This window comes from Dendropsophus ebraccatus, chromosome 7, assembly GCF_027789765.1.
Source record: "Dendropsophus ebraccatus isolate aDenEbr1 chromosome 7, aDenEbr1.pat, whole genome shotgun sequence".
NCBI classification, from domain to species: domain Eukaryota; kingdom Metazoa; phylum Chordata; class Amphibia; order Anura; family Hylidae; genus Dendropsophus; species Dendropsophus ebraccatus.
This window is the reverse complement of record NC_091460.1, coordinates 75,118,609-75,145,561: the sequence shown is the minus strand read 5'-3', so window position 1 is coordinate 75,145,561 and position 26,953 is coordinate 75,118,609. Positions and strand designations below refer to the sequence as shown.

At 40.7% G+C, this 26,953-nt stretch overlaps 1 protein-coding gene across 1 annotated transcript in view; it reads right to left on the bottom strand.

The window, feature by feature from the left end:
• Positions 1-2,988: 2,988 nt before the first annotated feature.
• Positions 2,989-26,953, bottom strand: part of VEGFC (vascular endothelial growth factor C) — a 129,713-nt gene continuing 105,748 nt past the window's right edge. The window contains exons 4-7 of the mRNA XM_069977796.1: positions 21,943-22,097; positions 15,069-15,172; positions 12,463-12,796; positions 2,989-6,702 (exon numbers count right to left, since the gene is read on the bottom strand). Of these exons, the coding sequence (XP_069833897.1) occupies positions 6,588-6,702; positions 12,463-12,796; positions 15,069-15,172; positions 21,943-22,097 (708 nt within the window). The 3' untranslated portion in view covers positions 2,989-6,587. The remainder of the gene's footprint in view (positions 6,703-12,462; positions 12,797-15,068; positions 15,173-21,942; positions 22,098-26,953) is intronic.

Below are 26,953 nucleotides of genomic sequence, written 5' to 3'. Positions count from 1 at the left end.
TATTGTCAATCTCATTTTCCACTGACTAATAAAAAATAGAAATCAGGAAACAACAAAACATTTTCCTGTGGGTGCCCACCATAATACCTGAGAACCCACATTTCACCTGACTAGGGCCGGACTGGGACTGAAAATCAGCCCTGGCATTTCAGAGCACACAGGCCCACTCGCCATGGGATGAAAAGTTATGAGACAATGTTGTGAGTGCAGCATGGCTACATGTTGTATCATCACGGTCATTACAGAAATTACAGATAATAACACAGTAAATGGGGTCAAAAGCTTCTGTCTCTGTACTGTGTAGCGGTGCTGCAGTTACAGGTCATCACCACTACACAGTGTACAGAGACAGAGTGCTTCCGGCCCGGTCACTGTGCTGAGTTTAACACCACCACCACATACTGACTAATACCACCGCATACTAATACCACCACATACTGACTAATACCACTGCATACTAATGTCACCGCATACTGACTAATACCACCGCATACTGACTAACTCCACCACATACTGACTAATACCAACGCATGCTGACTAATACCACCACATACTGACTAATACCACTGCATACTAATGTCACCGCATACTGACTAATACCACCGCATACTGACTAACTCCACCACATACTGACTAATACCACCACATACTGACTAATACCACCACATACTGACTAATGTCACCACGGCTACTGACTAATACAACCACGTACTGACTAATATCACCACATACTGACTAATACCACCGCATACTGACTAATACCACCGCATACCGACCAATGTCATCGCATACTGACTAATACCAACGCATACTGACTAATACTAACGCATACTGACTAATTCCATCACATACTAATACCACCACATACTGACTAATGTCACCACTGCTACTGACTAATACCACCGCGTACTGACTAATATCACCACATACTGACTAATACCACCGCATACTGACTAATACCACCGCATACTAACCAATGCCATTGCATACTGACTAATACCAACTCATACTGACTAATATCACTGCATACTGACTAATGTCACCGCATACTGACTAATGTCACCGCATACTGACTAATACCATCGCATACTGACTAATGTCACCACATACTGACTAGTCAGTTTGTGGTGGTATTAGTCAGTATATGGTGACACTAGTCAGTATGTGGGGACAGTATGTGGGGACATTAGTCAGCTCTGATGGGCCGTTCTGAAGCTACAGCGCACGGGATCGGGGAGGAAGCATGCAGTGCGCAGGAGGAGACCGGGAACCTGGACAGGTAATGTAAAAACTGTTTAGGCAAAGGCTGCACACACATCGCTAACAATGTTGCTAAATGATTATTGGGCCATGTAAAAGGCTCAGTAAATGAGCTCTGATCTAGCAGATCGGCGCTTGTTTACAGTATTGATTGGGCTGCCATCGGCCTGTGTAATAGCACCCTAAGAGCAGGGTAGTGAGACATGACATTTTAACACGAACAGACAGAATCGCAAGATATTAGTAAACTGTTTTTGTACTATATAAAGAGTATTTATCACTAAAATAAAACTGGTCAGAGAGATGAGTAGAATATACGGGGAGATGACCACACTGCTGCACTCTCTACCCACTCTGTGTCTGTGACATAGATAGAACCTATAGACACTGAATGTCCGTCCAGGTCATGTGACATAGAGGAATGAATACGCTGCACGCGGACATCTCCTGGCTCGTTCTCCTGATCAGTCGTGGTCTGAACACTCAGACCATGACTAATCAAATGTATGCTCTGGGCCGTGGCCTGCGGGGGGTTAAAGGGGCCGGGTTACATACTGGCAGCGGAATGAAAATTCTGCTGCGGGTATGTAACCCCATTGAACTTCACACTACATGGATTCGCTACAGATTTCACTGCAAACTTGCAGTGTGAAATCCGCTGCGAATCCAGTACATGTGAAGGGACCCTTAGATTTTGAAACCATCAGCTTTTCAATCCTGCTGTCTTCCCATTCCACGAAGAAGGGTGGATAAATCCTGATTAGGGATGAGAATATTTTCCAAAAACTAGGTTTGCCAGGTTCGCAAATTTTGTCCGTAAAATTCGTAAACTTGCAAACCAAACCTAAATAAACCACGCTTAAGCAGCAAAACAATTGTTTAGCCGTTATGGTGCAGTTTTGGTACACTACTTAGCAGTCTGCACTCCTCCTGTGTCCTCTTCTGTGTCTCCAGCCCAGACAGCTATGGTCAGTGCTTTGCTGAGCACCCTGTCAATCACCAGCTGCAGCACTGTTCCCTCTCAGTGAGTCACTGACTGACTGCGCAGGGCTGTCACTTCCGAGATGAGAGTGACATCACCACCTGAAAAACATGGATACAGCCTATGTTTTCAAGGCAGTCGGGACATATCCACCTTCTCCAAGGAGTGGTGAGACAGCAGGATTAGAAAGCTGATCATTCAGCTTTGTATAAATCTTAATGAAGCCCTCTTTGCTCATCTCTGGTGGTTGGGCATATACGCTATTACAAGATTCGGCTCTGTAGGCCCAAATAGCCAAGTGCTTTACTCAGACATTTTTGTCTGTCTCAAAGCAAGTGAATGCGGCAGCAGGACACTTGCTTAACCACCACTCTTAAATAAAAAAAAGAAAGAAAAAGAAGGGTGGCACTCAAAACCACCATTTTCATGACTGATGGGGATCCCAGAGATCAGAACCATACTGATCAGACACTCTTCACCTACTGTGTGTGTCAAATACTGACATTTCCTGTAGTTGAGGGGCATACTCTTTAGCGTTTTCAATGATTACACATAGCATAACATTCCAGTAATTCGACATAGGTGAGGTAAAATAAATGCCATATTATCAATTATATTATTTTAAAAGTACACAATATTTACTTCTGTAGGCAGGGTATTACCACGGAGAACGCACAAAATAAAATGCTAACAAAAGATACATAACACTGTTGTTTTTAATTAGAACAGTAGAAAACATTCTCTATACAAAAAACATCAAAGCTATTAACTAAATATACACACTCAAAAACAAACAAAGTGTCCATTTGGTTTTCATTCTTGAATTATTTATTGCAAATTTCAGATACCTGATGCATATCAGCCATATTTGCATTTTCAAGGAATCCTGCATAAAAATCTTACATGAAAATAAGAAAAATACCTATTGAAGAATGTCATTAGTGCAGTTCTCACCAGACGATGATAAGCACAGATAGTAATGGCAATACATTCATGTTTTAATGAGTTTAACACAACAAATGTTACTTCTGAAAAGGCGGATAAAAAAACCTGTCTAGAAAAATGTGACCAGTTTCCAATCCTACAAAATGCGTTGATATGTTTATTATAAAAGTGCAATTGTTTATTTTACATTAGGACTACACATAACTAAGACATTACAACTATTTTAATGTGTGATTTTGGGTCATATGGCCCATTCCTGCTGAATTTGAGGCTATATCTCCCAAGTGCAGATTTCTTTTTGGCTCAGACAATATGTGAATATTTTCACTTCTTTCACACTTTGCTAATTTGAGCTTCTAATGTATTCCAACATCACGTTAGGAATTAATAGTTCACACTTTACAAGCGTAGGATGCATAGTCACAAGTCTGAGAAGAAAATTTCATACCCACAATGTGACTATGTCGACTGCATAATAGATTGTTCATCCAGAAATAAAACACAAAGTCATCAAGGTCACATTGTACATTACAAAAGCAGAGAAATACTAAAATGTACATATAAGGGTAGTTTATAAAAAAAAAAAAAAAAAGGACATATAGAGGAAATTTATATAAAAAAATATATATATATATTACTTAAAGACCAACTGAAATACACCTTAGTGGTTTTCTCCATGGGTACGTTCAAAAACAATAAAATACTAAGTGAAACAATCCTGCTGTACTATCTTGCCAGAAGAGCTATTCTCTTCAATATGTACATCGATTACCTTCTCCTTTGAACAGCCACACATTCACATCAAATCATGATTTTTAAAATGTAAATAAGTTTAAAATTGTTCTTAATGTATCTTAATAGTGGGAGGAGCTCTACTTATTTAGAACTCCACAACCCTGTGAAGCTAAAGAGGTAAATGATAACCCTAAGGTTATGTTCACATCTACGTTGGAGGTTCATTTGGGGATCTCTGTTATGGGATCAGTACTAGAGATGAGCAAGCCTGGAGAATGCTTAGGTTCATTTGAGCGCAAATGCTCTGCATTTGATTACCGGTGGCTGATAAAAATGGATGCAGCCCTAGACAGTCTTGGAAAACATGGATGAACCAAATGCAGAGCTTTTAGGTTCTGACGAACCCGAGCATGCTCAAGGTTCGCTCATCTCAAATCAGTACAAAAGATCAGAAAAACGCAGCATGCACTATTTTTTCAATTAGTCATAATCAGTCAAATGACAATGCCATAAACACAACAGAACCAATTAAAGTCAATGGGGACCATCTGAATCTGTTCATCAAACTGGCGTCAAACCTGCCAGCTCCTTTTTTTTTATTATTCTTTTGCTTCCAGACAGAGCAGATTTAAAAAAAAAAAATCACAAAGCCTCTGATGTACATGTGAACGTACCCTTAGAGGGAGCTTATTTATACATTGAACTTAATAACAAAAAGTAATATACATATGAAGCTTCTATATTTTTTTAGAGGTTGACTGCAAGACACATTTTTATCATTTGCTTCTTATCTCTATGCAAGTGGTTTACCGCGGTCTACAAAAACAATTCAGCACCAACTACTTTATGGATTTATTGAGATGTATTGACATTTAAAGGGGTTGTTCATGGAACTAGTTTTATTTTTATAATCATGATCAAGGTGTGAGAAAAAGATTTATGCAGACTCTGACGGTGCAACTTAGCAATTCCTTCTTTCATCCCAAATACAGGAAATATGGGGTCAGTTAACCACTGGCTGAGGTGCTTCACTGCTGTGGCTAGTGATTGTCTGAGTAGGTGGTTCTTATGTGTCAAGAGGAGACCAGGAAAGGCTAAGCAGCAGGAACCAACACCTAGCGGGGCTCAGCAGCATTTTAATGCCTTCTTTTCATAGCCTTAGCGTTATTAAAAAAACGAAAACTGAATTCACCAATCCCCTTATTGTTTGACCTAACTATAATGTAGGACGGACATTTACTTTAAATAGCAGGGATCAGTTTAATACGTACATACCATCATGTGTTGTCTATACTTCAACAAACCCAGATAGATCCCTTTTACTATTGGCAAGTTTATGATGTTTCATTGGAGATGGAATAAAGAGCACAATTGTATACACATCAGTTCCCCAAAGTGCCAATCTGGGACCCAGAGAAAATAACTTCCTCCTATCCTCATGTAATGTGACCTCATTTATCTCAGTGATTGCATAGGCTTCAAAATAGGAGGGCATAGGCAGGAACCCCAGAGGCACTTTGGGAGGCATTATCATTGTTGCAACTTTACTCTCTACTTCATGGGTCTCCAAATTGCGGCCCTCCAGCTGCTGCCATACTACATTTCCCATCATGCCTGGACAGCCAAATCCAGAGCTATAGCTGTCTGGACATGATGAGAGTTGTGGTTTTGCAACAGCTGGGGGGGGGGGGGATGCAGTTTGGAGACTCATTCTCTACTTGGTATTATTTTGTAAACCAAGAACATAAAACCCTTTCAATTACATTACATTCCCATATCATTTTAATGTTAAAAAGTTCATTCTTATTAAAAAAAAATCATCTGTCATAACTAGTACAGAATGTGGCCACATGCCTGATGCTTATTGTTATGTGAGTCACACAATATCTAACAATCAACATTCCATTTGCTTGCAACATATTACCCTAAAACGAGAGCTTTACAGCAAACATGACTAACCTATACCTAATTTGCAGTAAGAGTGTGTCCAACAAAAACCTAACATCTAATATGTATCTGCTAAAACATCAGAGGTCTATGGCAATAGATATACATTACAGTACAGTACTTAGTAGACTTCAATTTTCAGGTGCTTCCTTCCAATTAATTTAAGACCTAGAAACATGAAGCCAGTGCAATACTGATGGTAACTTTGCATTAGGAAACAATCTCAATTGCAAAATCCAAAAATACTTCGAATAAAAAAATAAAATGTCTTAGACATGGATACTCTTGAGGTGTGATACGAAATCCAACTGGACATATTGGTGGCTTATAGTACAATTTTCAGTTTTTTATTTTAAACATATTTTACATGATATAAAAATATTAATCACAGTGCGCTTTTACATTGTTATTGCTATAAACAAACAGAAATGCTGCACAATATTCTTAGTGGAAATAAATTATATAGTCATTATCTTGATAAAAAAAAAATCACAGGAAAACCATGGACTTGCTTTGTCATTGCACATGACCCATCAAGTCCTTAAAAAAAAAAAAAAAAATCTTGGTCGATCTTTAAACTTGGGTCCCATTTTACATACTGCACAATGCATATGTCCTTACTCCACATATGGTTTCCAATAGAAAAGTAGATCCAAAAGTTAGAATAAAATTAAGTTTCTTTTTTTCAAAGGCATATGGACCATATCTTCTGTTGTGTCTAGTTCATGTGTGGTCTTTTCCAATATGTGGGTACACAGCGGCAAACTTCTTCACTATAGTAGAAACCAGGATCACAACGTTTCGGTCGAGTTGTACAAGGTGGTCTGTAACAGCTGCAAAATATAACAGGAGTTAGTCCAGTAGTAATCATTGTCTACATATACATTGGGTGCCCAGGAAGGTTATTGTGAAGGTCCCGTCCCCGCCAGATGTACAGGAGAGGAGGGGGAGGGGGAAGAGCGGCGCCCCATAGAGATGAATGGGAAAATCTCCACACTGCACACAGGTGATATAATTAGCTGTAGCTGCCCAGCAGTTGGCAGTTGGGAGCCTTAGCAACCAATAGGATTACTATTTTCACAGGGAGCTGGAATGTGAATGGTTGCTAGGGCCAGCTGCCTCACAACAAATCCACAGAAATAACTGGTAGACCCCCTACTCCATCTATACAGCACATGTATACAGGACCCCCTACTCCATCTATACAGTACATGTATACAGGACCCCCTACTCCATCTATACAGCACATGTATACAGGACCCCCTACTCCATCTATACAGGACCCCCTACTCCATCTATACAGTACATGTATACAGGACCCCCTACTCCATCTATACAGGTATATAGGGCCGTATTACCAGCTGCTGCTGCCCTAAGCACTAAACCTGAAGACAACCCATCCTCACTCACCAATTAGCATCAGGATAGGTAAATAATAGCTCTAGACGTCACATTTAACACCGCCACACCAGACTTGACCAATACTGCCATACTGTGACTGGATAACACTGCCATACCAGACCTGACCAATACCGCCTTACTGTAACTGGATAACACCGCCACACCAGACCTGACCAATACCGCCATACTGTGCCTGGATAACACTGCCATACCAGACCTGACCAATACCGCCTTACTGTAACTGGATAACACCGCCACACCAGACCTGACCAATACCGCCATACTGTGCCTGGATAACACTGCCACACCAGACCTGACCAATACCGCTATACTGTGACTGGATAACACCGCCACACCAGACCTGACCAATACCGCCATACTGTCACTGGATAACACCGCTATACCAGACCTGACCAATACTGCCATACTGTGACTGGATAACACCACTATACCAGACCTGACCAATACCGACACACTGTGACTGACTAACACTGCCATACCAGACCTGACCAATACCGCCATACTGTGACTGGATAACACCGCTATACCAGACCTGACCAATACTGCCACACACCCCCTCAAAAAGACACAAGGTTTTCTGAACGGGAGGGTACTGCCCCTCTGCAAGGTGCTACCCTAGGCACCAGACCATGGGTGCCTAATAGTAAATACGACCCTGAAGGTATACAGGACACTACAGGTATACAGGACCCCAAAACTATACACTACAGGTGCACAGGAGCCCAAAACTATACACTACAGGTATACAGGACCTCCACCAACTATATACTTCAGGTATACAGGACCTTCACCAACTATATACTACAAGTATACAGGACCCCAAACTATACACCACAGGTATACAGGACCCCCAAACTATACACTACAAATATACAGGAACTCCACCAACTATATACTACAGAAATATAGGACCCCAAACTATACACTACAGGTATACAGGACCCCAAAACTATACACTAAAGATATACAGGACCTCCACCAACTCTATACTGCAGGTATACAGCACCTTCACCAACTTTATACTACAGGTATACAGGACCCCCAAACTTTACACTACAGGTATACGGGACCTCCACCAACTATATACTACAGGTATACAGGACCCCAAACTATACACTACGGGTTTACAGAAACCCAAAACTATACACTACAGATATACCGGACCTTCACCAACTCTATAATACAGGTATACAGGACCCCCAAACTTTAAACTACAGGTATACCGGACCTCCAGCAACTATTTACTACAGGTATACAGGACCCCCAAACTTTACACTACAGGCATACCGGACCTCCAACAACTATATCCTACAGGTATACAGGACCCCAAACTATACACTACGGGTTTACAGAAACCCAAAACTATACACTACAGGTATACAGGACCTTCACCAACTCAATAATACAGGTATACAGAACCCCCACCAACTCTCTACTACAGGTATACAGGACCCCAAACTATACACTACAGGTATACAGGACCCCCAAACTATACACTGCATGTATACAGGAACTCCACCAACTATATACTACAGGTATGTAGGACCCCAAACTTTACACTACAGGTATACAGGACCTCCACCAACTCTATACTACAAGTATACAGCACCTTTACCAACTCTATACTACAGGTATACAGGACCCCAAACTATAGACTACTGGTATACAGGACCCCAAAACTATACACTGCATGTATACAGGAACTCCACCAACTATATACTACAGGTATGTAGGACCCCAAACTTTACACTACAGGTATACAGGACCTCCACCAACTCTATACTACAAGTATACAACACCTTTACCAACTCTATACTACAGGTATACAGGACCCCAAACTATACACTACTGGTTTACAGAAACCCCAAACTATACACTACAGGTATACAGGACCTTCACCAACTCTATAATACAGGTATACAGGACCCCCAAACTTTAAACTACAGGTATACTGGACCTCCACCAACTATATACTACAGGTATACAGGACCCCAAACTATACACTACGGGTTTACAGAAACCCAAAACTTTACACTATAGGTATACAGGACCTCCACCAACTACATACTACAGGTATACAGGACCCTCAAACTTATACACTACAGGTATACCGGACCCCCGAACTATATACTACAGGTATACAAGACCTCCACCAACTATACACTACAGGTGCCCAGGACCCTCAAACTATAAAGTACAGGTATACAAAACCTCCACCAACTATACATTACAGATATACAGCACCAACTATTTACTACAGTTATACAGGACCCGCGAACTATACAGTACAGGTAACTACACCTATAAATTCTAGATTCTGTTATCAGAAGATCAATATCCAAACCATAGGTTCCTGGATGATTATGCTATAAACTCAACACCTACCAATACATCCAGAATCAATAAAGAAATCACATGAAGATTTAGATATATATGCCCAAAACTTTATTGAAAACATCGCAAGAAAGAAGGGGGGAAAAGGAAAGATATTAAAATCAAAACCTGGGAGGTGTGAGACCATACAGGAGGACAGGTATATGTTAACAATAAAGTGCAAGTGCAAATATTAGGTATAAATACAGTAACTCATTACAGCCAGGTTGTAAACAAAATTTTGTATATAAAGTGCAAGTGCTAAAGTATGTAAACCACAGGCTGTATAAGCTAAATGTTCACCATATGTATGCACATGCACATAAAAAAGTTACCCGGGGATGGAATCCCTAAAGCCTCAGGCCTCCCACCTCACACTCCAACGTCGTTTCGCTGTACCGCTTCCTCAGGGAGTAATGAGGGGGAGGCCCAGAGGATGTTTAAATAAGGGGCCCCTGATCTCTGTTGGATGGCTGGATACTCACACCTACACCGTATTACACGGCGGCCATCAGCGTGAACGCCATCGCCGGCGCCGGACCATGGGCGGAACCGGAAATGACGCAGGGCGTGATACGCCGTGCGTCAGATCCACCCCACGTCACATGATCCAGCCACCAGCGGGGCATGCGCGCTGGGCCGCACCCGATGTGGTCGCCATCTTGACTAGGGGCAAAAGTAAGGGCTAGATACGGAGGAGCATAACATCAGGTGCCAGTTAGTACAGAAGATGTTAGTTACTCAACACTTAGCAGCAGTAATGGTGTGAAGATGGTTTTGATTTTAATATCTTTCCTTTTCCCCCCTTCTTTCTTTCAATAAAGTTTTGGGCATATATATCAAAATTTTCTGGATGTATTGGTAGGTGTTGAGTATACAGTACAGGTATACAGGACCTTCACCAACTATACACTGCAGGTATACAGGACTTCCCAAACTATACAGTACAGGTATACAGCCCCCCAACTATACACTACTGGTATACAGGACCTCCCTCAACTATACACTACAGGTATACAGCCCCCCCCCCCAACTACACACTACAGGTATACAGGACTCCCCCAACTATACACTATAGGTATACAGCCCCCCCACCCCCCAACTATGCACTACAGATATGCGGGACCCCTAAAAACTATACACTGTAGGTATACAGAACCCCTCCAACTATGCACTACAGGTATACACTAATTCCACTGATGAAACAATACCTAATTAGAACAAATCTAATTAACACACTGACACTTAATACCTGGGCAGCGCCGGGTACATTTTCTAGTATATATATATATATATATATATGTACAACTTTTTCTCTATTGTATGCTAGCTGTACTGATACATAAATATATCAGATTTATAATGTTTGTTGAACACATGAAAAATGGAAGTCCAGCATTCTTGGTATAAAACCTATTACCTTATGGATAAAGTTTAGGAACAGATATAAAGACAGCCTGTCATACAACCCTTCTACATGTGTTTCATGCAGATGTCTTTTTCTAGTGACAATAAGTTCCTACTACATGAACGTGCTGTCATTTAGTGGGAAAAGGCAGGTGTCCATTGCTAATGTTCATTATTTGCAGCTGTGATTATTAATAGACGGCCACCTCTCCCCACTAAATGATGGCATGTTCCCGCAGTGGGGACATAGCCTAAAATAGAACTATAAATGTCTGTGGACATAGCATCCAGAATAGATTCTTTACATTGCTGGTCTCCTAACAACTAAAAACATTGGAAATAAAGTTTACATTACAAAGCTACTTTTTAACCCCTATCCGCACCACCATGTACAGTTGCCTTGTGGTGCCGGTAAGGTGGCATCATGAGCCCTTTCTATACTGAATGGTTTCCGGCTGCTATCAGCAGTCGAGGACCGTAGCTAATAGCTGACACAGAGCTATCTCTGTTGCAGTCTATTTTAACTGTTTAAATTTAGCTGTCAATTCTAACAGTGGTATTTAAACAGTGGAAATACCTGTCACTTGTGATCTGACCAGCTCACCCCAGCCTGAGGCCTCTACTTAGCTTTGAATGCTGCCGTGGAGCGCAGAAATGATGGATCAATTCAGCACACTTGTACTGCATTGGTCCATATGAGGAATCAAGGGGGACTACAAAAGTGTAAGAAAAAAATAAAAAAAACTCATCCCATAATAAAAGTTTAAATCACCTAAATTAAAAATGTAAACAAAAAATAACAAACATATTAAATGTGTGTGTTTAAATTGTCACATTCCTGATTTCGCACGTTAAAGGGCTTAAACGCAAAAAGATTCCAAATTGTAAAATTGATTTTTTGTCACGTCCCATCCCAGATCAAATGGATCAAAAAGTCACATATATGGTAGTGTGATACCGATAAAAACTACAGATCTTGGTGCAAAAATGAGCCCTCGTACAGCTCCGTGAACCAAAAAATAAAACTTCTCACATTTTTTTTTTTAAATAACATTTTTTTAAAGTAGTACAATAAACATTATATCAACTGCCTATCATTGTAAACATACTGGCTTGAGAAAAAAAGATAACATATCAATTCTGCCACATGGCAAACAAAGTAAAGTCATTACAAAGTACAATTGGGGGTCACTCAAAAAAAAAAAAAAAGACAGAATATGGGTCTCTAGATTGAAGTATATGACTTTTTAGACAAGGAAAGGAAACAACTAAAATTCAAAAATTGTCTGTGATATGACGTGTTTAATAAGTAAACATATTTACTGATAATTTCGATAAATTTGTAAAAATGCATGAATATTTGACACAATGACAACATTCTTTTCACCAACCTGCATGTTTGATGGTTGAATCTCTTTCCTCTAAGGAAACACTTGTTTGGAGTTTCTACACATTCACATGCACATTTAAGAGGATTCAATGGCTGGTGTTTTGGGCAGGCCTTCTTACACACACACTGGCACCTCTCTTCATCATATTCTTTGTTGGGTCCACAGGAAGTGGAAAGCAGTTTATTTTTGCAGACACATTGGCAAGATGTTCGATCCAGCTCTTTATGAGGACCACAACTTGAAGGCAACAAGCCCCCTTTACAGACACATTGACAGGTTTCTTCATCTAATTCCTTGTTTGGACCACAAATGTCATGGAATGATTCAGAGGAGTCTATGAAAAATATACATAAATATAAAGCTAATATTTTACTCCATTCAACAAAAATTTAGTAGGTTCAAAAAAAATTGTAGACACAGAGTAGCTATTAAGTCACCCATATGAAACATTGCATCAACGGAGTCACTATCCATAATGGGTCATTAGGGTGAATGACTGCAGTAATGTGCCTCAGAGGTTTTTCAATACTGAGTTCCTTCGATCTCTCCATCCAACCATCAATCTTTGAGAGCAGATTCATCATTTGGTAAAATCTATTGGGCCTCTTTATGGAGAATCTGCTTATCAAACTATTCTTGTTGAGGAAAGTTTGCACAATATTAATCACACAAAACTAAAATGCTTTCATACCCCAATGGCCCATGTACCTCCTGTGTTGAGTACCTCCTTTATGATCCCTCATACATTTCCTAAATTCTCACTTTGTTTTGCCAATATAGTCTTATAGACAGGTGCACGTCTATATGTATTTTACACTCTTAGAATTTGCAAAATATTATATTAGGTATAATACATTCTGCAACAAATTGTCTTGTTGTTTATAGATCTGTCTTTTTTTTTTTAGGTAAATGGCAGTAGTTCCAAGATGACATTACACAGATTGAAATAAGGTTTAAAGGGGTACTTCGAAAAATGAGTGCAAATATGTTTTTTTTTTATTTTGCCAATTTATTAATAAAGTTATAGTATTCTGAAATATAACATTATAAAAAAAGTTATTTCACATATGCATATGTACTTTTTGTACTGTTTAGTGGCAACAGTAAGGGGAGATGCGACCCCTCTGCTGCTACCAACACTTGTGTCAAGGGCCCTATTACACGATTATTGTGCGGAAAATCGTTATAACGTTAGAATTTAAACCATAATTGTCCTGTGTAATTGTAGGCAACCATCGAAAAATTGTTATGTGTCATAGATCGTTGATTTAGATCTGACCCCTAAATCATTGTTAATCGTTCACTAATTATTCACTGTAATTCCGCATTTGTTCACTAATCATTCAGTGTAATTCCAAATCGTTTCTTCTTTTGCTGGAATCTGATGGAGTAAACGATCATGGTATCGATCATTGTAACTATCGTAACTAATGACTATCGTTGTGTAATATGGTGAATGATTTTAGGTTAACGATAAATAATCTCATTTGCGATCGTTTATCGTTAATCGGTTATTATTAAAAATCGCTTTGTCTAATAGGACCCTAAGCCTTGCCATTCCCAACACAAACTGCAGGGCTCTGATCCCCCCTCCAGAGCCGGGGGTTTGTTTCCCCCTGTGTACTGTATATTACTACATACAGTACACAGGTGGGGGGAGGCTGCCAGACACAACTGTGGTGTCCGTCAGCCTCAGCACAGTTAGAGGGAGTGGTGATAGAAATCACTGCTTTCTCTGCAGAGGCTGCCAGACACTGCAATAGTGTTGGACAGCCTCTTTCACCCATGTACTGTATATAGCAATACAGTGCTAAAACAGAGCAGGGGATTGGAGCCCCAACCGTTGGTGGCAGCAGACAGGCCATGCTGCTCCTTACTGCTGTCACTAACTAGAATTACATTATATATAGTGTATACATTTTATATAGTGTATATTTAAAAAAAGCTATTTATTTAAGATACGTTTACCCCTTTTAGAGACACCAATATTTTCTCTCTCAGAACAAAGGGGTTGGGGTCGGGTGGTGATTTTCCATAGTGCCCGACCCTATCACCACCCTATCATCTGTTGATTGTGATTTGGGAGAGCCCCATAAACCCTATAATGGTAGACGAATCCACCGCAATCCCCCATTCCTTTTTTGTTTTCTATACGTTTGTACTATATACCATGAGGTAAAACAGTAAAGGGATAAAGGAGGGTCAGGTGACAGATATACTTAGATTTTTGGCAATAAAATGTCATCAGGTTGATAAAAATCAGTCAGATTTAAATTGGTGGATGAAAGACACACAGAGAATAGGCTGACATGTAGGACATTAAGCACATATGCTATTGTAATGGAGATTACGTTGCACTGCTGTAGTCTCCTTATCTCGATAATATAAGACGTTGTCACATAGCTACATTATTCATAATAAGGAAAACATCTAATGCGATATTACCTCATTACTAATAAGCACAATTACAACACATGATTTATGTCATACATAACTTATGAGCAAGAAAATGACCCCTGAGGTCCCTGGGGATAAAGATACATAAGAAGGAACAATTCATTCTACTCTGTTCTCCTAATGTGTTCCGCATGGGGGAAATCTCTTACCTGACTCCTCCATATGCGATGAAAAGTCATGATGTTGTATACATCTGCACAAATGGTTGTTCCAAATATGGTTCCTGGGGCAGGTCTTATTTGCTGCGTGACAGCTGAAAGAAGCCAGTCAAAATTGTTATTTTAGGTTCTCATAGAAAAAGGTCACATGACTGTATGTGCTCACAAAAACATGGCTGCTTTCTTCTCGTGTGGAAACATTTTTATGCCATATAAGCTTCTTATTTAGTTTTATTTCAGTATCCCTAGAATGTTTTTCAGTCATCATTATGCATTTTCTCCTGGCCTATGCACATTATTCAATCTTATTTTTTTACGTACGCCCTTAGAGGCTCCATTAGTCAGGATGATGTAATTGTGTGGAAACTATTTTAACCACTGACTTCCATAGCTAAAATCTAATACAACAGACATCCATCAAGTGATCAAAGTGCTGTAAGGAGGTCACTTTAACAAAACAAGGACATATCATGTATCAGAGGTTATTCATCAGAAATAGGTTGGTCTGCTGATGCCATGGTGGGATGCTGATAATACTTTAATACTATAAAGTGGAACTATACAAGTATTCATTCAAAAATAGTATGACCTCCCGGACAACTTCAGAAATGGCATAGACATTGACTACAAGACCAGAATTACCATCAAAGCCACAAACCGGACATTCCCTTTAACTGATCACAATCAAATACTACAATCATTATATCAAGCAGACATTTTGGAAGTTTAATCTTGGTCACTCAGGATTGTGTTATATCAATACTAAGGACACGGAAACACAGAAAAGCAACTTCTATGTAAACCTCCACTTTTTCTCCTCAAATTCCTCCAGGAGGAGCTATAGACATTTTCTATAAATCTGTGCTCCGCGATGCCAAGGCACAAATATACTCTAAACCCAGGGACAATTTGACACAGAGTGAGAGACGTGCACTGGATTGGCTTAAAAAACGATCCGATTTGAAAATTGTACGTGCGGACAAGGGCGGTTCAACCGTGATTATGCAGAAGAAGCATTATCTAGGAGAGGCCCATCGCCAACTCGGAGAGAGGAATACCTATGTCAAGATTGACAAGGACCCCACCGTCAAGATAAAGGAGCGATTACGAGGACTTCTGCACAAAGCAGTGGCTAATAAAGCCCTTGATCAGAAAACCGCTGAAAAGCTTATCTCTGATTCCCCCCGAATCCCAAAATGGTATTTGTTACCAAAGATACATAAGTCGCTGAGCCGGCCGCTGGGCCGTTCTATCGTCTCGGGGGTCGGCTCAGTGACTGAAGGAGTATCACAATATCTTGATTGGGCTCTCCGCCCCCTTTTGTCTACCTTTGCCACCTACCTAAAAGATACAAATGACTTTCTGCATGCTCTTGACACTGTTTCTTGGCAGCCTGGGTATTCATTAGCGTCCATCGATGTCGAGAGCCTCTATACCCGCATCCCTCACGATGTGGGTGTGGGGGCTGTCGATCACATCCTTGGACGGACAGGTCAGTCACCTGCCTATAGATCTTTTATCAGTGAGGCCTTGTTGTTTGTGTTGGAAAATAATTTCTTTACCTTTGAGGGAGATTGGTACCGTCAGGAGACTGGCACTGCAATGGGCACGCCAGTCTCCTGTACGTACGCCAATCTCTTTCTTTCTTGGCTGGAACAAAATTAGTTTTTTTCTGTTAAGAACCCCTACATTAAATGTATTGTTTCCTTTTTCAGATATGTGGACGATATATTCATTGTCTGGAACGACTCATCTGAGACGTTCCATGAATTCGTCACATATCTGAATACCCAGAATTCAGTTAACATGTTTTTTACATCTAACTTCGGTGGTAATAAGCTTGATTTTTTTAGATGTTAAAATTGAAATTATCAATAACTCCATTCACACATCGGTTTTCCGCAAGGAAACAGCATCTAACGCCTTGTTGCATTATTCTAGTTTCCACCCCCCATCTGTGAAAAAATCCATACCCTTTAGCCAAATGGTCAGAATCAGACGCATCAATAGCCACGACGAGTAGCCACGCTTTCATATTCAAGCCAACGAGTTGCGCAGTCGTTTGATGACGAGAGGCTATCCCTCTGACGTCATCAACTACGCATATAATAAAGCATGCAACATGAGCATTACCTCTTTACGCAAACCTAAACACAAAGAAGCTAATTACCAAAATGATAGTCTTAGAAGGTTCACATTTTCCTTCCAGAACTCCCCTATGAATGAGACTCTAAAAAATATTGTCAGAAAACACTGGCACATATTAGAGCAAGACGATGACATAAAAAGTGCTGCCCTTAATAAACCCCTATTCACTTTCAAAAAAAGGAAAACTATAGGGGACACACTCTCGGCCGGTAAAATTAATCGTACTAAGTCCTGGCTTACTAAATCCCTGCCCTCCGGCAATAGACGATGTGGACAGTGTCAATACTGTCCCCAAGTGTTGACACAGTCATACATAATATTGGGAGGGGTGGAATGTTTTATAAAACAATTTATAACATGCAAAACCACTCACGTTGTGTATGCTATTATTTGCCCCTGCCACAGATACTACGTAGGGAAAACAAAAAGAGCTATGTGGGTCCGATTCAAGGAGCACCTCTACTCATTGCGATCCGGGAAGGGGGTTCCTCGCCTGATTAACCATGTACGTAACGATCATGCCAACGATGCTAAATGTTTAAGAGTTATAGGCTTGGAAAGAGTAAACCCCCCTAGCAATGGCAGTGATTGGTTAAAATCACTGTTGAAATGCGAGACCAAATGGATTATCCGTTTGGATGCTACAGGAGTGTCCGGTCTCAATGAGAGAAATGACCTCAACGCCCTACTATTTTAATATGTCACTACGGCTTGGTTTTAATGTGTGTTTCATATGCGTTTTTTGTAATGAGCAATGTCTGCACTATTTTCACATGTGTCACATGACCTATAAAACACACCCCCACTTGTGTTTAGCACGCCAGACCTGACGAAGCGGGAGACCGCGAAAACGTTTGTCTGATTGCACCCGCTCCTCCATCTTCCCCCTTCCCTGCTGTGTTCATTCCTGGACTAATAAAGGACTTTTTTTCGGCATATTCAGTGGTGAGTGACCGCCTCTATTCCTCTACCTGTTCCATGTTGGATTGTTTTTCTTTGGCGTTGAGCACCTCCACTAGCCGTAATCATATCCAGGTAGGAGCTAGCCGTTCATAGTACTGCTCACGACGTGTGATTCCCCGTAGTGCCAGCCATTCAGCTCTCACCCCGTATTAACTTCGATGTAGTATTCTAGAAATTTTTAAGGCTTACCCATATGCAGGAGAATAGGATTCTTGCCACACCCGTCCCCCTGCCCTCCTGCTCCTGATTGATAGTTGACTGCCTAAAAACAGCATGGATAGATAACTGCCAATCAGCAGCTGGTGGCCCGAGTTCACTGCTTCTCATGAATATCCAGGACTACTGGTCTCATGCACATAATGGAAAGGACTGATGGAATGAATCAGCTGCACAGAACAATGTTAGTGATACATCATTCTGTTCAGCTTCTCTGTCACTAGTTTATGCTACTCTTATATAGAACAGTCTAAACCTACAGAGTCTCTTGTGAAGTTCTCAACAGATAGTAAAATAAATGTAGTCCCTAAATGTGGAGTAAAAAGGTAGTAAATTTCGATGCCTGGTGGTGGGGTGTAGCTAAGGATGGGGGCATTGGGGACATGTGTCCTGCCCTGTGTGCAGTGGGAGGGGGTGCTGGCTGGCCTGTAATTTTAAGCTATGCTGCAGCTGCCCCTCACACTAAGATTACTGAGTTGTAAATGTGCCAGTGTGTACTGCAGTGTTCAGCATGTAAATGTTGAGAAACGGCTGCAGCATTAGCTTATCTCATCATCATCATCATCATCAAGTAAAGCCAATAAGATGGTTACGTAAATGGGGGGAGCATCCTTGCCGTGGGGAGAGGGAAAATACCTAGTGTCATCTCTGCCTGGTAGTAAAAAGCAGATGCTATTGCTGTCATTTGTTAATGATTATCGAGTACTACTACCATTATACACGGAATGCCCACTTTATTAGAGACACCCATCTAGTAGTATGTTGGACCTCCTTTAGTCTTTAGAACCACAGAAATGTCATGTTTCAAGTCACTGGATTTACGCTTGAAGCTGATCCACAGAAAACTTGATTCATTTGATTTTATGCTGCACTCCAGGGTCAAATATCTAATTTCCATACAAGGAGGAGCCAATGGTAACAAGGGCTGGAGTCTTTAATACAACGGTCATTCGATGTTTGTGTCATTATTGTCATAATGGTCTTTAAATGACTTGTGTTACATATAGAGCAATTGTACAGACCATGGATTACATTTCTTTTATAACACAAGATTTTCAGTGAGAATTTCTGTGTGAATCTAGCCTAAATAGTATCAAAATGCTAAAAAATATCAATGAGACCTTCTGTGCACTGACGTTAAGACTATGCGGTAACTATGATAGCAGTCAAATCCTATAGTACTATGGAAAAAAAAAATCACCAAATGACACACATGGCTTTGTATGATTAACAAAATCAGCTCTGCTACAAATGTACTTCATATGTAATACATACTATGGTATTTGTCTATAAATGCTAAATCAGTATAAATCACTTCACACTTTAAGCATTCTTAATTTTATGTATATAGTAACGTGAAAAATCTCAAGGGCCACATGTATTAAGTGCTCTTGAAGCTGTGTGAGACGTTGCTTCCAATCAATATCCCACATGTCAGTGCCCTGAATGGGACTTATTTATCTTAAACTCAGCACAGATGTTCCTGACAGGAGTTTGCGATGGGCTGCAGAAGACGACAAGATTATACTTCAGCTTTAATATGTACCTTGTGACTCAACAGAGCTTAAAGTAAAGCCTGATACCTCCTAGTACATGATTCTTCTGATAGCAATGGCTTGTACTGAATAATTGTTTTACAATCTGTTGTTATATCATTTGTAGCAGTTGTGAAAGCTACAATATGGGTTTAATGCTACAGCTTTATTTCCATCTCCCCAGTGACAGAAGCAAGTATTTGCCACTAAACATGCCAATGACACCCCTGAGGTTTCAACACAGGAGAGCAGCAATCTATAAACTTAAACGCGTTTCAGCCAACTAGGACTAGACGGCAGCCAATCACAATCTTTCTTTAAACCATCTGTGCTGCATTGGAAATAAATAAAACCAAGTCAGGACAATGGAATGCGAAGAACTAAGAGTATGACAGCAAGGCCTTCACTTCTCCTATAACCTATAATAGGTAGAAAAAATAGCATATGCCAGACAGGCTAAAAAAGAACAGAATACAATTGGCATTAGATATAAATATCAATAAATGTATCTGGCTAAAACAACAAAACCCAAATCATTAGTTGTTAAAACGCAAAAAAATTTGAATTGTCCAGTTTCTTAACAGCAAACTAACCTTAATCAGTCTACCGCATGGAAATAATTGACAATAATTGTAAATTTTTTCCATGGCCATAGAGTAAGGTCTTATCCTCGCGATCTGTGCCGCAATCCAGAGGAGGATCGCGGCACGGATCACCTAGCCAGAGCCCCATCGCCGCCCGGTACGGATCCTCTCCACCCACCCCCGGCTGCAGAGATAACAGGAGAGCATGATGTGCTCTCCTGTCATTTCATCTACTACTCACCTATTCCCCTGCGCTCACCGGAAGTGGCCAGGACCATGCTGGAAGGCAGGAGAAGAAGGCAGCGTAGTCCAGGCCACTTCTGGTGAACATGAATCCGGTTAGCACGGAGGGAGTAAGTGAGTAGTAGATGAGATTACAGAAGAGCACATCATGCTCTCCTGTCATCTCTGCAGCCGGGAAGGGAAGGGGGGGAAACCGTGCTGCGATCCCCACTATTACCTGTCCTATTTTTTCGCGGTGTGGATCCCGGCACGGATCATGTGAATAGCTGCATTCACTGCAATGGTCCCCACAATTTTACGGGACGTGTGAATGCACCCTAACATGGCTGCTGTGCAATAAATTGTATGCACAGTGGCCGCTGTTCCCCTCCCCATAGGATTCAACATATTGTATTCTTTTTTGACAAGAACGGACGTTGTTATAATTGGCAACAACCAACGTTCTTGTCAAGAAAGTATATACTGTGTGAACATAGCCTAAGGGTTCTTTTACATAAGCAGACAGCAGCCCAATACGTTATGTACAGTTACTGGGAGTGAACAGCCACATAAACTATTGCATAAGGGCCCTCATTCGAGGGCAAATTAATTGCTTGTACAAGTAGCAATTAATAATATAGTCAGTCGGTCGTCCTTGGCTTATATACATCTATGATAGGTGGTAGCAACTGACATTTATATCTTGCAACCAGAAAGGTTGGATAGGATTTGCCTTGACTTGTATGACATGATGTAAAACTACAGAGCTCTTTTTCTTGGAGACTATGACATTGCATTTGCACTGAATACTAACTAGCTGATGGACAGATAAACCTACAACCTTATACACACATAATGACACTGCTGTGCAGGTTGTCCCAACATTGCTGGACTATTGGAGTGTTGTATAAATAAATAGCTATAATATGGACAACTGTAGCTTTATTATAGCTGGATACTGGTTACACTATAACTACTGCCATACACCTTGGTGCTGTTGGTTACTTATAATTCTTCAATGCTGTAGATCTTTTTAGTCACTGGGTGTTTCTAATACAATATCTGGGCAGTACACAGTATTCACAGGTTACTAAAAATGTGATAAGTAATGAACTTTTCATGAACCTCCTCCCAATTATCAAGTGACATAATAGAAACATTCCCTGAACATGAATATGCTAAATCATTTCTACTTACTGTACTTGAGTTGCTGGCAATGATCTCCTAATTATTGAATGGACTTGTCTGTAAACATCCAATTTCGACATGCACCGACAGGATGTATGGTTGGCAAAGCTTATGGTTACTGGTTTTATTGGCCCTTGAGACAGCGGAACTGTGATTTCAAAGAGCTAGGGGGAAAAAAAGAAGGATGTTATTCATATCCTGATATTTATTAATCAACTATATAGATGGCAATAATTGATCAATGGATAATATAAGATATACAGAGGGAGATTTTCCACAAACACAGTTCCTTGGTTGGATTTTCCCAATTTATTACTGCCTGGAATAGTCAGTAGAGTTGATAGAATCTACATTTAGCCTTGTCATTCTGCTTTTCAAGTGTTTCAATTCCCCAAAGAATTCTGGAATGCCACAGTCTCCTACCATACTTTTCTGCAGAATGAAGACACTTGGAAAGCTGAAAAACTTTACACAACGCAACAAAATTACTATCAGGTTCAACCAATCTTATTGTAGATTTGCTGAATGCTAATAGTATTCAAGTTCTATAGTCAGTTTCCAATACCCTTATATATAAAAATAATGATCTACATGGGGTCCTCTCTTTTCTTATCAGCTAGGCTACTTCAGAATTGTAATGTACTAATGGACATATATGAGCCATTATCTCTCATTTTCATAGACAGGAAGACATGAATGAAGTTTTAGGAATTTAATTAAAGGGTTTATCCAGTGCTTCAAAAACATGGCCACTTTCTTTCAGAGAAAACACAACTCTTGTCTCTAGTTCAGGTGCGGTTTGCAATTAAGCTCCATTCACTTCAATGGAACTGAGCAGCAAAACCCCACCCAAGCTGGAGACAAGAGTGGGGCTGTCTCTGAAAGAATATGGCCATGTTATTGTAGTGTTGGATAACCCTTTAAACTCTGGATTGGCCATTTGGCTGACTGCATGGTATGTGAATGAATATGTGCGCCTTTTTGGCTAGTTTCACACACAGTAAAATAAAAGAAAAATTAGAGAACAGAGTGCACTAAAAACAACCTATTAGCATTGGGATACTCTTAATTTCACAGAAATGGCACAGAGGATGAAGGTAAGAAACTTACCTTCATCCTCAGCGCCCCTTGTGCTATAAGCACATAACAGCAGGTTAGATACTTCTAACTTACTGCTAATTTCCCTTTATGGGGGCTATTCGCATCACATTTTGTCCATACACCAAGGGTATACAAAGGGATATTGTCCAAAACGCACTTTAATGTATAACTCAGCATGCCTGTGGTGCAGTTATAGCGTTCCAAAGACCAAATGTAGCTTACCTGTAGTGACTATGCATAACATCTGCATTACATCAGTACAGACACAAGACATGAGAGTGGTAGAGTAAGCTTTTGTGTCACACAAATAAATTGTATACCATATACCAGACCAAACATTTGTCTATTGAAGCTTTTGGCTATGCCGTAAACATACTGTGTTACATGTAAGAGTACCTCTTTGACAGTCTCTAAATGTTATACAGCAAAAACACCATATCAGCAGCCCCAAGGGTGCATAAGGGTAGTAAGCATAGTAAGTACAGTTGATCTCCTGAGAGTGATTGACTAAACCCTATGCTTTTATAGCAGAAAGCTGAAGTCAATCCATGAGGAAATCAGCATGTCATACACACGTTTTGTAGTGAGCGTGCTAGCCTAAGGCCTAAGCGTGTGTGCAAGGAAGTCCACTGAATACCATTTACTGACTTTACAGATCTGCTGCATACACAGTAACAATAATACACTACGTTTTATACAGTTATTTCTCGTCTTTTTTCTGGCCGCTGCTGAGAGACATTCTACTACAAACCATTGTCCTGTTTTTTTATGCTGAGTATATAACAATCTTTGCATGAATTTACTTAACACTACTGAGGTGTTTACACAGAACAAATTAGATTTCCACAGCAGAGCTGAGTGTGGAATTTTTGCTACTCGGATACAGAGTCGTGTTTTTTTTTTTTGTTTTTTTTTGATTGTTGGCACAAAGACATTTCTGACATTTCTGAAAGCAGCTGTGTCCGATGTGAGAAGCCTGTTAGGAGCTTTTAAATTTGACACGGATCATAAGCAGGGAAGATTAAAACCACACACGCCAGGAACATTGCTTTACACTGGAAATGGCTAAACCAAGAATGAAACCTTGACACCATTTTGGAAACAAAGGGGATCTCTTTACTTAGGTTGCTCAAGTATTTCCCCCAAATATGTCACTCCTATGTGTTTCTGTAGGAAGCATGAATCATTTACAGCCCAAAATATATGTACAGTTTGTTTTCCATGCTTTGGCAGGACATGCAATTGCTGGTTTTAGGCAATGTTGTACATTCTAGATTTCCCAGTACGGCATTTGTATGTGCAATAGTAATGGTATCCTGTCAGTATATGTGAATAATGTTAGCACTGATTTATTTTTGCTGCTGGGGGTATTTGTAGAATGCATGTAGCTTTGTTTAGAAAAGTCTAAAAATACATAAAGTATATAACATAGGAAAAAACTTTACTATGAAGCCAAACAAGTATAAAACAATAAGACATACAACCTCCCTATTAAAATATTCTAGAATACAAAAAATTTAAAGGGCCGTATTGTTTTTTTTACAGGGGTAGTTAAAAAAAATTCAAATAAACTGGTGCCAAAAAGTGCTAAAGATTGGTAATTTACTTCTAGTCTTCGAGTACATATCAACTGCTGTATGTCCTACAGAAAGTGGTGTTCTTTCCAGTCTGAAGAGGAGGAAAGGTTTTCTATGGGGATTTTCTACTGGACAGTTCCTGTCAGGGATAGAGCATTGTCTGTCCTGGCATGAGAGAGCACCACTTCCTGCAGCACATAAAGCAGCTGATAAGTACTCAAAGAAGTTAATTACAAATTTCTAGCACTTTCTGGATAGCTTTTTTGCTGAACTACCCCTTTAGGTTATAGTTAAAACAAACAAAAAAAACCTGAAATGTCACAGTGCTCCTGAAGCCATGTGTGGAGAAACAATGTGTACTATTTTTCTTGTAATTTAAACTATTCTTTATTGGAACTTTTTTCTGTCTTGAGCCTCTGGAACAGGAAGTAGCTATCTGTCAGCAATATTAGCTATCATGGAGCTTTTTTCTAAACCTGGTTACCCAGAGGATCCTACTTCTCCAATTTCTAAAGCGGGGTCTCCAGGGCAATGAAAAGTTAGTTCTCTTCCTCCCATACCTTTCACTATGCAATAACATTTATTAAGCGAATGTACCTTAATTTTTTTTACATTACCTGGTCAGCGCCGGAAGGGGGAACCCAGTGGCACGGTCCTTTTTTCAACATGCTGTCTGGCCTGGCTCTATGCACTAGGGGCAGGTTCAATGTCCCTCCCAGTGTGACGATATCCCCTCCCCTCTGTGACACGCTTCCAGTGCATCAACAGGGCTGCATATAATGAGGATATTGTCACACATTGGCACCAGGCCCGCCTCCAAAGCATAGAACGGACCTTGAGAAGAGAAAGGCGCCGAGCCATCAACAGTTTCAAAGAAGGACCATGCCACCAGGATCTCTACACTGACTCTGGCTGGGTAATGTAAAAAAAAAAAAAAAAAAAAAGATGTACCTGATTAAAAGGGTTGTCCGGCAAAAATCTTTTTTTTTTTTTTTTTTTTTTTTAAGATCAACTGGTGTCAGAAATTTATATAAATTTGTTATTTGCTTCTATAAAAAAAATCTCAAGTCTTCCCATACTTATTAGCTCCTATATGTCCTCCAGGAAATGTTGTTTTCTTTTCAGTCTGACACAGTGCTCTCTGCTGACATCTCTGGCCGAGACAGGAACTGTCCAGAGCAGGAGAGGTTTTCTATGGGGATTGATAGAAAACCGAGACAGAGTTCTTGTCTCAGCCAGAGATGTCAGCAGAGAGCACTGTGTCAGACTGAAAATAAAACAGTACTTCCTGCAGGACATATAGTACCTAATAAGTATGAAAAGAATTGAGATTTTTTAATAGAAGTAAATTACAAATCTATATAACTTTCTGATATCAGTTGATTTGAAAGAAAAAGATTTTCGCTGGTTAACTCCTTTAACCCTTAGAGGACCGGGCCAATTTAAATTTTTGCGTTTTCGTTTTTTTCTCCTTGTGCTTAAAAGGCCATAGCACTTGCATTTTTTTTACCTAGAAACCCACATGAGCCCTTATTTTTTTCGCCACTAATTGTACTTTGCAATAACAGGCTGAATTTGTTTATAAACTACACTGCAAAAGCAGGAAAAATTTTAATGTGTGGTAAACATTAAAAAAAAACAACACATTATTTTATTTGGAGGGTAAAACTGACTTAGGGTGCCTTCACACCTACCGGATCCACAGCGGATCTCACTTCTGCGAATTTGGAGCGAGATCCACTGCGGATCCGGTACCATTCACCCTAATGATAGCACATACCCGCAGCGTGATTGACATCCCGCTGTGAGTATGAGCTTTAACCCCATAATTCCCGCAGCCCCACCGCATCCCCGCCTCCTGCAGCTCCACCGCTGTCCCCATCAGCCCTGGCGCCTGCATTCCCAATCGCCGCCCACACGCATCCTCGATCAACGCCCGCATCCCCCATCATCTCAGCAGCACGTCCTCATTCCCGATCATCCCTGCAGCCGGCATGCATCCCCGATCGCCGCCCGCAGCCCCCCCGCATCATCCCCGCAGCCCGCCGCCGAGAGCATACATTACCTGCTCCTCGGCGCAGCTGCTGGGATGATGCGGGCGGGCTGCGGGGATGATCTGGGATGCGTGCCGGCTGCAGGGATGATGGGGGATGCGGGCGGCGATCGGGAATGCGTGATGGCTGCAGGGATGATGGGGGATGCGAGCGGCGATCGGGGATGCAGGCGCCCGGGCTGATGGGGGCAGCGGTGGAGCTTCAGGAGGCGGGGATGCAGCGGGGCTGCGGCCATCAGGGCGTTAAAGCTCATACTCACAGCGGGATGTCAATCCCGCTGTGGGTATG